The sequence below is a fragment of the Eubalaena glacialis genome, chromosome 11, assembly GCF_028564815.1.
Source record: "Eubalaena glacialis isolate mEubGla1 chromosome 11, mEubGla1.1.hap2.+ XY, whole genome shotgun sequence".
Taxonomy (NCBI): Eukaryota; Metazoa; Chordata; class Mammalia; order Artiodactyla; family Balaenidae; genus Eubalaena; species Eubalaena glacialis.
In genome coordinates, this window is record NC_083726.1 from 31,278,869 (window position 1) to 31,294,664 (window position 15,796).

The 15,796-nt window shown below is 41.6% G+C and overlaps 1 protein-coding gene across 1 annotated transcript in view; it reads left to right on the plus strand.

Moving 5' to 3' along the window:
* POC1B (POC1 centriolar protein B) overlaps nt 1-15,796 on the plus strand; it is a 106,345-nt gene that overhangs the window by 18,115 nt on the left and 72,434 nt on the right. The window contains exons 3-4 of the mRNA XM_061206254.1: nt 2,769-2,940; nt 7,228-7,407. Coding sequence (XP_061062237.1) covers nt 2,769-2,940; nt 7,228-7,407 — 352 coding nt within the window. The remainder of the gene's footprint in view (nt 1-2,768; nt 2,941-7,227; nt 7,408-15,796) is intronic.

Genomic DNA, 15,796 nt, shown 5'->3' on the forward strand with positions numbered 1-15,796 from the left:
TTATTGTAGCCATTCTAATGAGAGTGTAGTGATATCTTATTGTGGTTTTAATTTGCACTTTCCTAGTGACTAATGGATTTGAGCACCTTTCCATATGTTCATCGACCATTTGCATAGCCTCCTTTATGAAGTGCCTGTTTAAGCCCTTTGCCTATGTATTTGCCTATTGTATTTTCCTGCCTTTCCTTATTGATTTGTAGGATTCTTTATATATTCTTTATTATATGTTGGATAAATGTATTGTAAATATCTTTTTCCTCTCTGTGGCTTGCGTTTTCACTTGCTTGGCGGTATCTTTCAATGAACAAAATTTCTCAATTTTAGTGTAGTACAAATTATCATTCTTTTCTTTTAGTAATTTTAGTAATTTAGTCATTTTCAGGTATTATCTAAGCAATCGTTGCCTACCCCAGTGGCCATGAAAATATTCCCCTAAGTTCTCTTCTAAAAGCTTATTGTTTTACCGATCACATTTAGATCTGCAATCCATGCGGAATTACTTTTGTGTACAGTATAAAGTGTAGAAGTCAAGGTACGTTTTTTTTCCTTGTGAATACCCAGTTGACCCAACATCATTTTTGCAAAGATCATCCTTTTCTCACTGTCAGAGTGGCAGTTTTCTTAAATCAGATCACAAGATCCTCCCGCTTATAATCCTTCAGTGGCTGAGAACTAAATACACACCTCTCACCATGGCTCCTTGCTGGCATCAGCTTCTCTCTGGGCTCCCATCCCTTGTTCTCTTTTTCTCCCCTCCCCTGTGGACATGCTGGTCTCCTTGCTGTTCCTCAGGTTGACAAGTGCATTGCTGTCTCAGGCCCTCGCACGTGGAGTCCTCCTGCCCAGAGTGCTCTTTCTTCACGTCTTAGCCTGGATCACTCCTCATTTCACCCAAGTCTCTGCTCGAATGTCTCTTCCTTGGAAAGGACCACTAACTACCCCATATAACATTAAGAATATGGTCAAAAGGTATAAGCTTCCACTTATAAGTACTAGGGATGTAATATACAACATGATTAATATAATTAACACTGCTGTGTGTTATATGTGAAAGTTAAGAGAGTAAATCTTAGAAGAGTTCTCATCACAAGGAAAAAAATTTTTTTTTCTTTTTCTTTAATGAGAAATATGAAATGATGAATGTACACTAAACCTATAGTAGTAATCATTTCATGATGTATATCTCAAACCTGGAAGAAAAAGAAGAGTAAATAATATATAAAAGTCCTCTGAACATGTATGATATTATAATCTAATGAACCATCTCCTGCTCTATTGTGATTCCTTGAGGGCGAGAGATTGTGTCTTACTCCCTTTTGTAGCTCTTGTTTGTAGCATAATACCTTAGAACTCAAATAGAGTCCCCAATATAATGCACATGATAATTCATTGTTTTCCCTATTTTGTCCACATTAGCCCCAGATATTTCAAACCCTGATTTATTTAATAATTTGATGAGCTGTAATGGAATATCAACTTTTTGTACTTTTAAAAAAAGGGGGTAGTATACAGCTTATAAACTCACTGTAACTATTTTACATGGAAACGTTGCATAGGCCAAGTCCAGATGAATTTTATCTATGGCTAAGGAACTTAGAAGGTTTTCAGTGACTTTATATTTCTCTTCTAACAGTAATACTAATTGTATTTCAAGTTTATAAAGTTGTATTTTTTCTAAACATTCTACAATCTAGACTTAGTGATTCTCATTGACCTGGTTCCTCTCACTGGGGCTATTTTGGGGCTACATGAATATATAAAATTTGGTTTTAGGGCAAGAGTTAGATCTATCTTTCATTTGTTTATTTCTTCATTCCTTGTTTAAGGCATTTATTTCCACTATTGATTTCATTTGTTTTCCTTTTCTTAAAGCCTTAAGTTAATGTCTGAAACACATGATTCTTTTATTAATTGTAGAATGTCATAACAGAGCAAAAAGTGTGTTTTAAGATTACCTTATCTACCTATAAAAAGACATTACTGGTCAATTAACAAAACTGGAAAACGGTAGATTAAAGTACTGTCACTGGTAAATTTTCTGAAGTTGATTACAGTGCTATTGGTATGTAAAAGAATATCTTTATTCTTAGAAAAATACACTTAAGTATTTAGGAATAAAGGTGCCATGATGATGAATTTACTTACCCCAAAATCGCTTAGGAAGAAAAAATTGTGTGTTTGTATGTGCGCACGCACATACATGCTTGTGTACAGAAAAAGAGTGAGCACAGGAGCAAATTATAAACCAAATGGGGCAAAATAGTAACAACAGGTGGATCTGGTAAAGGCTATATTAATGTTCTTTATACTATTATTATGACTGTTCTGTAACTGTGAAGTTATCTCTGCATAAACAGTTTAAAAAAATCATTCTCATCCAGCCCTCTCAGGAAAAGCATTCAGTCCTTATGACACAAAGATTAAGTTACTTTCTCAGTCAACCTGAGAGAGACAGAACTGACGCCTAGTCCTGTGTCTCTGTTGTATTGTGCTGCCTTCTTCTAGTAAATAGTCATTGAGTTCTAACCAAATACAGGGGCCAATAATCCTGCTCTGTGGCTACATAGGACACAGCCAAGCTTGCATATTAGTGATGTGGCTTTGGGTATCTTTTACAAATGTTTTTGCCATTACTTGGTCTGTCTTACAACCTCCAGGCCCCTCTGTTACCTGGACGTCTTGTTGTTAGATATGCTACCCATTGTAATGAGACATGCCTACATTTGTGTTTTAACACACAGTGGTTTTGTTCTTCTATTTCTTAATAGCTACTGGTTCTTGGGATACGTTTCTCATGCTATGGAGTTTCAAGCCACAAGCTAGAGCTTTCAGATATGTGGGTCACAAGGACGTTGTAACCAGCGTGCAGTTTTCTCCACTTGGAAACTTACTGGCATCTGCTTCACGAGACAGGACCGTTAGACTCTGGATTCCTGACAAGTAAGAGAAACAAACATCTGTTATGCTCTGGATTTAGAAATGTGAAAGAAAACTGGAGGCAGGCTGTTCCTTGTGCCCTTCTTGGAATGCCTACACCCCCAGTTACCTGCACATCTTTAGTCTGAGTCACAAACAAGGTGTACTGCCCTTGTCGTAAAGTCAAACTATTTCATATCATTTTTTCCTCATCTTTAACTCATAATTGTGTCTTCTGTTTGAAAACTATTTCTAACCATGGAAATATGCTTAATATGTCTTAAGGTTTTCTTGGGGTGGGGGGGGTGGTGGTTAGGAAGGGTGATGGTTATCAATCCCTTTATAAATCTGATGTAAGCTTTAGATCGTCTCCCCAGAGAGATATACCTCAGCCTGTCTAACCAAGATTTTACAGTTTATTAACCTACTACCACCCATCGTGGATCCTTGAGGGGACTTTGAATCTCTATTAAAAACCCCGGGGCTAGCTATTCTTTGATGCATATCATTCATTTGGGCTCCAGAATTTTCTTGTTAAAGAGAATTCCTGACAAATGTATAAACCCCATTGCATTTGTGCACAGTTCTATCCTGTCATAGCAAACCTCTCTATAAGAGGTTTTTTAAATCCTAGCTGATAGCCCATCTGTTTTAAGCAATGATTGAGCCTTGATTATTTTAAAAGTTTTTAAACTCAATTATAAAGAATTTCAAGCATACATGAAAACAGAATGGGTAACGTGACAACTCCCTCCCCACATAACCATCCCCCATATCCAACAGTTATCAGTGTTCTGTCAGTCTTGTTTCATCTGTTCCCCCGTTGCCACACACCTTTTTTTTTTCTTTTCTGGAATACGTATTTTTAGAATAAATCCCACACATCATATCATTTCCTCCATAAATACTTTGTATAATAAGAAACGAGTGTTTTCCTTCACTCTGTTGTGGCAGGATTTGATTTGTGGTACGTGCCTGAACAGGCTCAGGCACTCGCAAATGAATGAAAGTTCCAGGGGCATTTCCCTGCCAGTGGGCACTTTTTTCCTGCCACTACCCAAAGGATCTCCATACTGAGAAATCTGAACATTATTCCGAGGTAGCAAACACTACTGAGGAGAAGTGGCATATTATGACACTGCAGATGGCAATGTAGAGGGAATTGTAAGGACAAGAGGCTGATTTGGGGTCCAAAAGTGAAAGCATTTTTTAAAATCCTTCACTTTAGGAATTTAGGACTAGTGGTTTGTTATTTTCAGCGCAGCCTCAGTCTCCTATCACTAATTCAGGGAAATCTCAGTAAACTGCACAAGGGTAGATGAGCTAAAAGCACACTGAATCATTAACTTGTACTGGCTAATCTAAGTACAACAATTAGGCTTGTGTAGACACGTCTAGTTCCTCATCCTAAATCAGATCATAGTGGGGCCAGGGCAATAGTGGGTCATGGCAATGAGAAGGAAACTGATTAACCAGTTACCTATTGCTGCATAACAGTCCTCAAAACTTAGTAGCTTAATACAATAACTATCATTTCTCACAATTTTATGGGTTGTCTGGATGACTCCTCTGCCCCATTGATGTTGGCTCCTACTCACGCAGCTTCATTAAGCTGGCAGCTGGGCTGGCAGGTCCAATGCCTCCCTCATACACCTGTGGCCTTGGTGCCGGCTATTGGCTGGGGCACCTTGGTCCTCCATATGCCCTTTCTCCAGCTCTATAAGGACTTCCTGACAGCATGGCAGCTGGGTTCTAGGATGGTAAAAGCCGAAGCTGCTAGACTTTTTAAAGGCTGGTCCTGAAACTTGCGCAGTATGTATCCCTTCTGCCACATTCTATTGGTCAAAGTAAGTCACAGCACCAGCCGAGATTCAAAGGGAGGAGAAATTGATGGATTCCACCTCCCATGGGGAGGAGTGGCGTGTGTGCACAGGGGTGAGGGGAATTGTGGGCAGCCAGATGAGCAAACACCAGAGCTGGTGACCGGAAGGCTAAGAAAGAATAGTAGGAGCGAGTTCGGAGGCAGGTCTGGCCTGGCGTTCATCCCAGTCGGCAGTCAAGAGAATTTGGGCAGAAAGGGCAGGTAAATGTGTGGGAGGTGGAAAGTCTGTGTTAAGGCCATGTGAGGAACTAGAAACCAGTTAAGCACCAGCACAACAAACACTAGGCACTCTTATCTCGGTTTCCTATATGCTTCCTGTTGAGACCGGATCTGGATCTGGCAGTTGGGCCAGCCTATAGCCGAGAGGAGCGGCTTTTAGAAAGAATGCAAGCAGGAAAGCCTCCTGCAGTACGGAGTGCAGAATAAAGATCAGGGCAGACTTCGATGATACCAACTGTCTCTTGGCTTCCTGGTCATAGCAGATGCCAAGTCTTTTCTTTGTTTTCTCTAGGGCTTATACTTAAAATCAGGCCATACTGTACTCCTGACTCCTACTCAAAGAACTTTCCCTTGAAACCTCACTGAACTAGTCCCTGAATGCTCCCTCCTATTTTTTTTTAAATATTGATTTTAATTATTCTTGGTATGTCATATATCAGGTGATGGAGATTTATGACAACGTCACCTCTGCCTTCTACAGGCCACTGGAAGGGAAAGCCAGGATGGATCTAAGAACCATTAAGTATTGACTCTTCCCAGCAGAATTCAACAAAATGTACTGAGTTCTTTTTCCATGCCTGACATTGTGCTAGATGCTGGTCTTTCAGAGATGAATAAGTCATCTTTCCTGTCCTCAAAAAATTACTGCCTAATAGGAGAGAAACAGGACTCTTTTAAAACAAAAATTACTGTATAATGTAATAAGCAAAATAGATATAATAGAAAGGGAACAATTAAGCCTGTCTGGGTTGGTCAAGGGGGCTTTGCTGGTAGGGGAAAGTAGTCAGGCTAAGAAAGCTGTAAGTACAAAGCCAGAGGTGTGTTTGAAGCAGTGAGACTGTCGTAAGAGTACAAAGGTCAGTGCAGTGGCAGGATGTCTCGCCAAAGAGCTTGGGCATTGTACTTTTTCTTGGAGAGCAGCCCGTGACACGTTTACACTGGGATTTACACGCTTAGAATTATACATTTAGCAAGGCTGTAAGCACAGTATGTAGGTGACTGGAGGGAGATAAAAGATTAGAGCAGGGAGACCAGTTAAGAGGCTTTTGCAGTAATCTAGGTGAAGGATATTGAGGGTATGTATATCTACCTTAATGCAAGCATAGCTGGGATGGAAAGAAGAGGAGGGATTCAAAAGATATTTAGGAGGTGGTAGCAATCTCACTATCACTAAATAGGTTTGCTGACCTATCGGATGTTGGGGAGGAGGGGGAGGAGCTGAGTGTAACTTCCAGGCTTCTGCAAATTCTGCTGCCTGATCTTCAGACACTTGTGGTGATTTTTCCCATAAGGCATCACCTGTATAAATATGACTTTCTGAATGGAAAAATTGCTAAGTCTAAATGTAGTATAAAGTGAAAGTACCTTGGGAACTTGGAAACGCTGACACAAAGTAGCATTTCCCAAATGTCACCATTTAACTCCAGCGCTGTCTGCTAGCCTACCCCTAATTATGTCAACATTTTTCCTGCTGCTTCTCCTTAAATGCCACACATTATTTTCTCCATCTTTTTTTCCTATTCTCTTTTTCCCACCCTAGCCAAGAAAAAAAAAAGTATCTGAAATTTCAAGGTGTTGAGAACTGAAGGGTCAATATGTTATTACCATTTATCTTTCGTTTTGCTTGTGAATGTAAGATTGGGCTCAGGGGTGAGCAAGGCCTTAGGTATACCTCAGGATCTCAGTTCGCAGTGCTGGTGGGTGAAAGCAGGAAAGTCAGATCACCCAGGGACATTCTGTATAGTGGCAAGTGACATAGGGGACATCTCCTCCTTCCCAAGCCAGACTGCCATTACACACAATTTCCATGTGAGCCCAGTTTGAAAACCCTACCTTAGAGCTCTTCACTTAATGAATCTTAGGTTTTCTAGGTTGCAGTTTATTTAAACTGTATGTTGCTCTCTCTAGAGGAACAACAGGAACTTAAAATGCATGGTAGAGATTTGTTCAAAATATTATTCCGTAGCTTCCAATTAAAGCAAAGTCAGCAAATGCATTTCAGGGTGGGGACCACTAGGTTCTCACTTGTTAAGTGTCAGCTGTGACTTTAACTAACAGAACCAGCTTGGAACAGTGTCGATGAAGAGTACAATACAACACAGCCTTTTCACACTTCTGTCAGTTTTTACAACAAACTATTTTATATGTTTCAAAGTCTGTATACTGATAATTAAATCAAATGTTATAAATATTAAACTGTTTGTCTCCAGGAGAGGGAAATCCTCTGAATTTAAAGCTCACACAGCTCCAGTTAGAAGTGTGGACTTTTCAGCCGATGGCCAGTTTCTTGCTACAGCTTCTGAAGACAAATCTATCAAAGTATGGAACATGTATCGCCAGCGCTTCTTATATTCTTTGTACCGACACACACACTGGGTTCGCTGTGCCAAGTAAGTGCAAAGTTTCACAGTAAGGTTTCCACATTATTTTTTCCTGCTATAGTCCATGTTTTACCCCCCCCCAACTCCCAGAAAAGGAGATTGAGGGCAAATTCATTCATTCATTCATTCATTTGTTCATTCATTCAGCAAATATTTATTGTGTGCTTGCTATGTGCCAGGAACAACAGTAAACAAAATGGTCAAAAACAGCTGCTCTCATGAAGCTTATATTCTGGGGAGGGGAGACAGACAGTAAACAAACAGGAAACTAGATATGGTAGGTCAGATGGTGGTAAGTGCTATGGAGAAAAACAGAGCTAGATGGGAAGGGGGGCTGCCAGTTTAAACAGGGTGTTCAGCGACTGCTCCCAGAGAGGGTGGCCTTTGAGCAGAGGGGGGGCAGGGAGTGAGGGTTGAAGATGTTTGGGAAAGGAAAGTCCGCGTGGAGGAAGCAGGAGTGAAGGCCCTTAGGCGGGAGCTGGGTGGCTGTGTGAGGACAAGAAGGCAGGGGTGGCCAAGAGTGCAGGGAAGCCGGGGAACAGCCCTGACGGGCACGCTGAGTAGATGCGCCATTGGAGCATGTTCGTCTCTCTGAATTACAGTTTACTGGGACCCCTCTGACCACTGTGTGGAGAGTAGACTGTCAGAAGTCAGGGCAGAGCCCGGAGGTGCAGGCTGTTGCAGTGGTTCTCATCCTGGTTTGGTCCAGGGTAGTGGCCGTGGAGATTTTGAGAAGTGGTTGGATTTTAGAGAATCTATACTGTTGACCCTTGAACAACACAGGTTTGAGCTGCAGGGGTCCACTTATACATGCATTTTTTTCAATAGTGTCGATAAATACTAGTGTACTTCACAAACCGAGGTTGGTTGAATCCACGGTTGTGGAACCGTGAATACGGAGGAACCTTGGATTCCAAGGGCAAACTAAGTTACACATGGATTTTTGACTCTGGAGCGTTGGTGCCCCTAACCCGCGTGTTGCTCAAGGGTCAGCTGTAGTTTGAAGTTACAACCAAAAGTACTTGCTGTCATGTTGGATGTGACGAGAAAGAGAGAAACCAAGAATGACTCCATAATCTTTGGCAACAGTCTGTTGGGACAAGTGCTGTTGTGTTATTAAGGTCTGCTAATAGCCGCGGAGCCCTCTATTCCTAAGACACAATGCTACAGTACTTAAAATCCGTATCTCCTTTCCCCATCGGAACTGGCCAGGGAGGGAGGGAAGGGCTGTTGTTCTAAATTCCCCATTTTACAGGTGAGGAAACTAAGTTTCCGAGTTAGAGTTAGAGCTCATCTAGCTGAAAGTGACAGAAACCCATTCTTTTTCACTTCTCAAGGTGGTTTTGTTGGCTGTTTGATAACCTTGGAGTTGGAAGGAGAGACCAGAACGAGGGACTCCAATGCTGTTAGCTCTCTCTAGGCCTCTCTACATGCCAGCTTTACTCTCTGAGAAACCCTAAGCTTTGAGAGGAAAAGCTTCTCCCAGCTCCAGTTAGAAAACTACCCAGGGGTGACTCTGGCCCAGCTAGGACCCTGTACCCATCCCTTCACCAGGCAGTGAGACACTGTGATTGTTCACATTTATCCAGGCACCCAACTGAGACAAACTACGCTGGCTGGGGAGGAGGGGTCATACCAACCATGTTCTCTGGTGTTGCAGAGAGAGGAGAGTTCTCACAAGAAGGGGGCTGGTACAGAGGTAATCAGTGGGGGAAACTGTGAACCCTGTGGTCACCTGGATTTGTGCCCACCATATGACATAACATGCCAGGTGTCCCCAGCTAGGATGTGGTGGAGTGAGCATAAGAGCCCAGCTCTCTCTGTCTTGCCTTACAGTCCAAACTCTTAACCCTTGTTATGCTCTCTGGGGGGCATTATTGCCCAGGAGGTGTTGATTATAATTTATGGTAATGAGTCTAAGCAGACTAAAAAAGGATAGAAGATCATACTTTTAGTCAATAGTTGTTTTTTTTTTCCTTCTAAAGGGCTTAGCTACTTTTGGCTCTGGCCATCTTAGTATTATTTTCTATATATGCCATATATCTGTGTGGTTACAAATATATAGATTCAAATCCCAGCCCCACCACTTACTAGCTATAGGACCTTTGGGGAAATTATCTGATTTCTCATGCCTCAGTTTTCTTATCTGTAAAATTAGGATGATAATAGTAACCTGCCACCTAGGTTGTCATGGTATTTAAATGAGTAAATTTAAAAGCCCACATACTAATCAGTAGATAAATCTTAGCCATCATCCCCATCAGCATCATTGGACATCTCATTCTTATTTAATTTTTACATGTATTATGTAACTTGAATTGATAATTTTTCCGCACCTAAGGAGGTGGCACGTGTTATAGTCCCAAGAGGCTGGTCAAATCATTTGTATTTATTTATGAAATGATGTTGTAAATAAGAGGAGGCAGAGATCTATTATCTAGTGGTTGGGGCCTGGAGAGCAGAGGTATAGGTGGCAGGGCCGGGTACTAGGAAGGGTCATTTAGCTCCCACTATGTGCCAACTCTGGATATGTTCGGTAAAGAGACTGATTTCTGTTACTTTCATCAGGGAGCTCAGCATAAGCAAAAGCACTGAATATTGATTTAACTAATCAAGACAGAATGTGTCCTCTGTATTCTGACTAATAATAAGAGCTATTATTTATCCACTGTGACCTATGTATCTCTATTTCCTTTCAAAAAGAATTTAAAGTGGTTTATAATAACTGACATACCTATGTATACATCAGTCACTGGAGGGAACGGAGAGACAGTTCCATCTAGAACCACGTAACCTGGGTTAGTGCAGTTTTGGCATGAGGTGTAGCCTGAGTTTCCTGCAGCCCAGGTATTAATGGAATGATGGAGGCTGACATATTTTCATTTTCTAATAACAAGAAGGAATCCTATCAAGTTGTTCAGATAAGAGAAAATTTTTCCTGGAGTAGATTCTAGGAAATACTTTATTCCTTGCCCTTGTATTGAATTATCTATGTATAATATAAATGTTAAAAAGAAAAAAAGGTAGCGCAAATGTAAGATAGAACTTATGAAAGGTTGAAAGATCGCCAGTAATGTGAAATTTTCATCATCAAAATGTTCCTTTAATAAGCATAGCCCCCGATACGAGCCACACGTCTGTGCTGGGTGTTAAGTATGGAGAGATGAAAGACACCATCTTAGCCTCAAGGAGCTTTTATAATTCAAGGGGGAAAAAAAAGATATAAATAATTATAAAAGGGTGTGTCCTATGGGAAAATGATATACATGAGGAGGGAATGTGCGAGTGGAACACTGAACTAGGCTTGTGTGAGGAAAAGTCAAAAGAGACATTGTGAGCCCCTAACTGGGGGCGGGGGGGGGGTGCGGGGGGGAGGAGAAGAGGAGGGAGTGGCGAATCATCGGACGGGAAGCGGGTGGCAGACCTTCAGAGGGAATCAGCGGGAGCGAGCGCCCTGGCTGAGAGAGTGTGCTGCTCTGTCAACTACTCAGCTATGGCCATGCTCAGGAAATGAGGTGGGGTGAGGTGGAGGAGGAGACAGGAAGACTCAGAGTCCTGGATGATGTGAAAAGACTTTGGACTTCATCCTACAGGTGATACGGAGACACCAGAGAGCTTAGAATCTGGAAGAAGCATGATCTGAGCTCTTCTTTATTAATTGGTCTATCCTACTGGCATGACTTTGCGTTTAGAGGGTTGGCATGAGATAGTCCAAGATTCATATGCCCACATGTAGCACCTTGTTACCCTCGGGCATGTTTCAGTTCATGGCTCTCTGCCTCTGTGGAAAGTGAGGGTGTTGAGGCTCCTCCAAGTGGACTGTTGCGAGGATGAGAAATACAAGTTGACAGCGTTTGGGATTGAGTGACGCCGCAGGGCTGCCATTCCTCCAGCTGAGCGCCATCGGCTAGGGTGAAACTCGGGGAGTGGGGGGAGCCTTTGAAAATGTTGTTTTTCCTTAAATCAAGAGAAGGAAGCCATGGTGGAACTTTGCACTTTGCCTAGCATCATTCCCCGTTTTCTGGTAGTAGTGCCCACATTTTCCCTGAGGAACCAGCCCTCCCCGACGGTCCCTCTATGTGCTGTGGTGGCCCTGTCTCCGGTCCAGCAGGAGGCTCAGCTCAGGTTTGCCATCCGGGACAGAGCATCCCCCTTCCTACAGGAGAGAGTGAGCCTTGTTAGAACTGTAGGCCTTTGTTGTGGGATTGCTATCTTGAGGCTTATTTAAACCTGAACTGCTGAGGGACGCCGTGCACAAAATACTGACCTAAGAATGATGCTGGTTCTTTCAGAGGAGAGTGGAGCTGTGAGAGGAAGACAGAAATTGTTGTCTGATTACATGGTGTGGTTTCTGGGTACAGCCATGCCTGGAATTATTAGTGGGGGTGGGGAGGGGCCGGAGAGGGAGACAGAGACCTGAGCCTTAAAATATTTCTTTTCACTCTTTTTTTTAAAAGGCACTTTCCATAGGAAGTGATAGTGAAGGAGAGTTTTGGAAAAGTGGGATTGATCCTTGCATCCAGTCATGTGCACTCGTGATTCCTGTTTTATCTCCATCCCCAACACGGCCTTAGTTTTCAGCATCATTATCCCTTGTGGAGACCTTTGCAATAAACTCCTAAATGTTTTCCATGACTCCAGATTGGCACTTATTCCCTCCTTCCCCTGCTGCCTCCAAAGAGACTTTTGTGAAATGCAAATCTGACTGTGCTCTTCCTCAGGTTAAAGCCACTCGGTGACTGCTGTCCGGGCACACTTGTCCTGCTGTATCTGCTCTGCCTTCCTGTTACAAGCTCGCCTTTCTTCCTTCCTTCCTTCCTTCCTTCCTTCCTTCCTTCCTTCCTTCCTTCCTCCCTCCCTCCCTCCTTCCCTCCCTCCCTTCATCTCGTTCTTTTCTTTTCACCATTCACCTTATTGCAGCTACACAAGGTTCCCCAAGTGTGCGATGCTCTGTTATGTTCTGTGCCACTTCACATGTTGCCTGCCATACCTGGAATGCCCCCAATTCCACCCTCCCTTCACCAACCTGCTTTGCATCTCTTCCTCTAAGAAGTGTTTCCGACTCTCCCAGGCGGAGCCTGTTATGCTTCCTTTATGCCACCACATTACCCTGTTAATGAGGTCTGTTTGCCAGTTTAGGCCTCACTTCCCTATGAGACTTTGAATTACAAGTATTTTATTCATTGTGTATTCTCATGCCAGGGACCATTCTAAATTCTGTAAATACCGCAGAAAGTAAAACAGGCAAAATTCCTACTGTCATGGGACTCCTTCTATCAAAAGGAGACAGACAATAACCAAATATACTAGTGATATGTGCTCTGCAGAAAAGTGCTGTAGGGTAACAGGACAGAGAGTGACGGGGATGGGAGGTGCTCTTCTACATATGGTGGCCAGGGAAGGCAGCTCTATTAAGGTGACATGGACTGAAGCGGGGCAACTAATAAGGTGGGTATCAGGGGAGAGTGTTCAATTTAGAGTCAGGTACAGTGTGAGAGACACTGCAGAGTGTTAGTTATAGGGTGAGGAAGGCTCAGAGGAGTTGTGTAAAAATGTGGGTTGAATGAATCAATGAAAGGTTGACCGCTAATGTGCAGGTGGCTTTGGTGGGAGTTTTCATGGGCTTCTTCAGGGAAGAGTCATTTTTGTGGATTTTTTTATACCAAGTTCAGGAGTACTATACATGCATGTTATGCATGAGGAATATTTATGTGGCTTCACTACTTTTTCGTTTTGTTTTATTTTTGATCAAATTGATAATTTTTATACTCTGCACACCTGGTCTTAATGGAATGCCTTTATTTTGCTGGTACCTTGTGGATCTGAGGGATTTATTTATTTATTTATTTATTTATTTTTCAATCAGTTGTTTTCTTACTATTTGGAGTGAGTGATTCCTGTGGAATTCTGCAGAGGCCTCTCTGGAGGAATGTTCTTTGATAACAAATTTGGCTAAATTTAATGAATAAAGATTTCATCTTTTGGCCAGCTTTCCATATATGTGCTCGACAACATGAGTTCTTTCTCACACATTTATTATCATCTTTTTTCTTGGCTCCTCTTAATGCAGATGGAGACCAAGACAGTTGGGAGGGCCTAACTGACCACTCAGGCCTGGCCTCTCAGTGTTTGTGCAGCTTTCTGTGAGAGCTTCACCTTGATGGGGTCGTTCTAGTCTAGGACTTTCTTCTAAATGTCTGAAGGATCAGAAGTTCTGTTTTGGCCCGAGGTGAGAAGGCTCAGGGGGAACTAAGTCAGGCTTAATAAATGGAGGAGAGTCTGAAACAGAAGCCAAATTTACAATTTATTTACAGTGACAACGCTAACTTTCAGAGGGGCTAGGGCATTTGCATGCCTCAGTGAGGGCCTTCTTCCTCTGTCAGCAAAGTCAGAATAAGGGCTCAGTGGGCCCTGGAACTAAGGCAAGAAAGTTTGTTGAAGAAAATCTTGATGGATAGTTTTTTCAGGTTAGGGCAGTGAGATGGGCTTTTCTCCTCCACGTGTACGTACCTGCCAAGGAAACTGCACGATCGGTTCTGCTGGTCAGGTACTCTCTTCCCTGGGCCAGGCTGGAGACAGCCTGATGGATGATTGCTCTTGCTCTTGCCTCGGGTGGTTCCTGGGCACCTCCCCTCTGTTGACGTAGTATCTTTTAGGTGGTGCGGTAGAGCTGATCGGTTTCACTAGCATGGAATCCTGCAAACATGACATAACTCCTCTGGGCCTTAGTCTGCTCCCTTATAAAATGGATACAAAGGGGTACCTTCCTCAGAGAGTCATCCTGAAAACTGAACAAGTTAATGAATGTAAATAATGTCAGCTATTAACTACCCTCACATTCCAGCCTTTTCTCCTTGGGCTTCTACTGGAGTCACCTTTAGGTTGTGTTCCAAAGTCATTTCACACATTTGCACATAGTGTTTGGGGTTGCTGCTATGGGTAACTACTATTAACCTTTGAATGCATTTTATGTACTTAACTATAGAGGGTAACTTTATTTTTAAGTGCTTGTGTCTGAAAATCTCTGCCTTTTAATTGGAGTGCTTAGTCCACTTAAATTTATGTAACTAGTCCTATGATTAGATTTATTTTAACACTACCATCTTGCTCTTTGTTTTCTATTTGTCTCATTTGTTTCTTTCTTTTTACTCCTTTTCTTTTGGATCAATCAAGTATTTCTTAGTATCCCATTTTATCTCCTCTATTGTCTTTTTATTTATTTATTTATTTATTTATTTAAAATATTTATTTATTTGGCTGCCTGGGGTCTTAGTTGTGGCAGGCGGGCTCCTTAGTTGTGGCATGCATGTGGGCTCTAGTTCCCTCACCAGGGACCGAACCTGGGCCCCCTGCATTGGGAGCATGGAGTCTTATCCACTGTGCCACCAGGGAAGTCCCTCTATTGTCTTTTTAGCTTTACTTTTGGTCTTATATTTTTGTTTAGTGGTAACCTTAGCATATCATAGTCTAGAATTAATTTTATGCCATTCTATATATAATGTTAGAACTTAAAAAAATACATCTCCATTCACCCACCTGTTGACAGTTTTACTTCTATATATCATATATACCCATAATACATTAAGCAACCATTTTCTTCTAAAGAAACAAAAAAGGCTTTTATATTTACCTTTTCCTGCACTCTTTTCCTTTGTGTAGATCCAAGTTTCCATCTAATATCGTTTCCCTTCACCCTAAAAAATTTCATTTACCGTTTCTTGTATCGCAGGACTCCTAGTGATGAATTCTCTCAGCTTTTTGTTTATCCTTTTTAAAGGATATTTTTGCTGAGATGTAGAATTTTATTTCAGTGGATAATTTTTCTTTCAGCACTTTAAAGATATCATTCCATTGTCTTCTGGTTTGCATTTTTTTTAAAGTGAAAGCAACAGTCATTTTTATCGTTATTCCCCTGTATGTAATGTGTCTTTTTTTTCTCTGCTGCTCTAAGATTTTTTTTTGCTTAATCTTTTGTTTTTAGTGATTTGACCATGATGAACCTGGGTATGGTTTTGTATATTTTTCTTGTGGTTCATTGAACTGTGTGGATCTGTGGATTGATCTTTTTTCATCATATTTAGAAAATTTTTGTCTTTTCTTCATATATTATTTCTCTGCCCTAATTTTTTTCTTGTCTTTTTCTGGAACTCCAAATTCACGTTTGACCACTTGATATTGTCCCATCATTTATTGAGGCTTTGTTCATTTTCTCAAACTTCTGTTCTCTTTGTGCGTCAGTTTGCATAGTTTCTATTGGCCTGTTTTCAAGTTCCATGGTATTTTTTTCCCTGCACTGTCCAATCTATTGTAAGCTTATCCAGTTCTCTGATGAGATTTTCCATTTGTTTGCTCATTATGCCCATCTTTTCTTTTAAATCCTTGAACATATTTATAATAA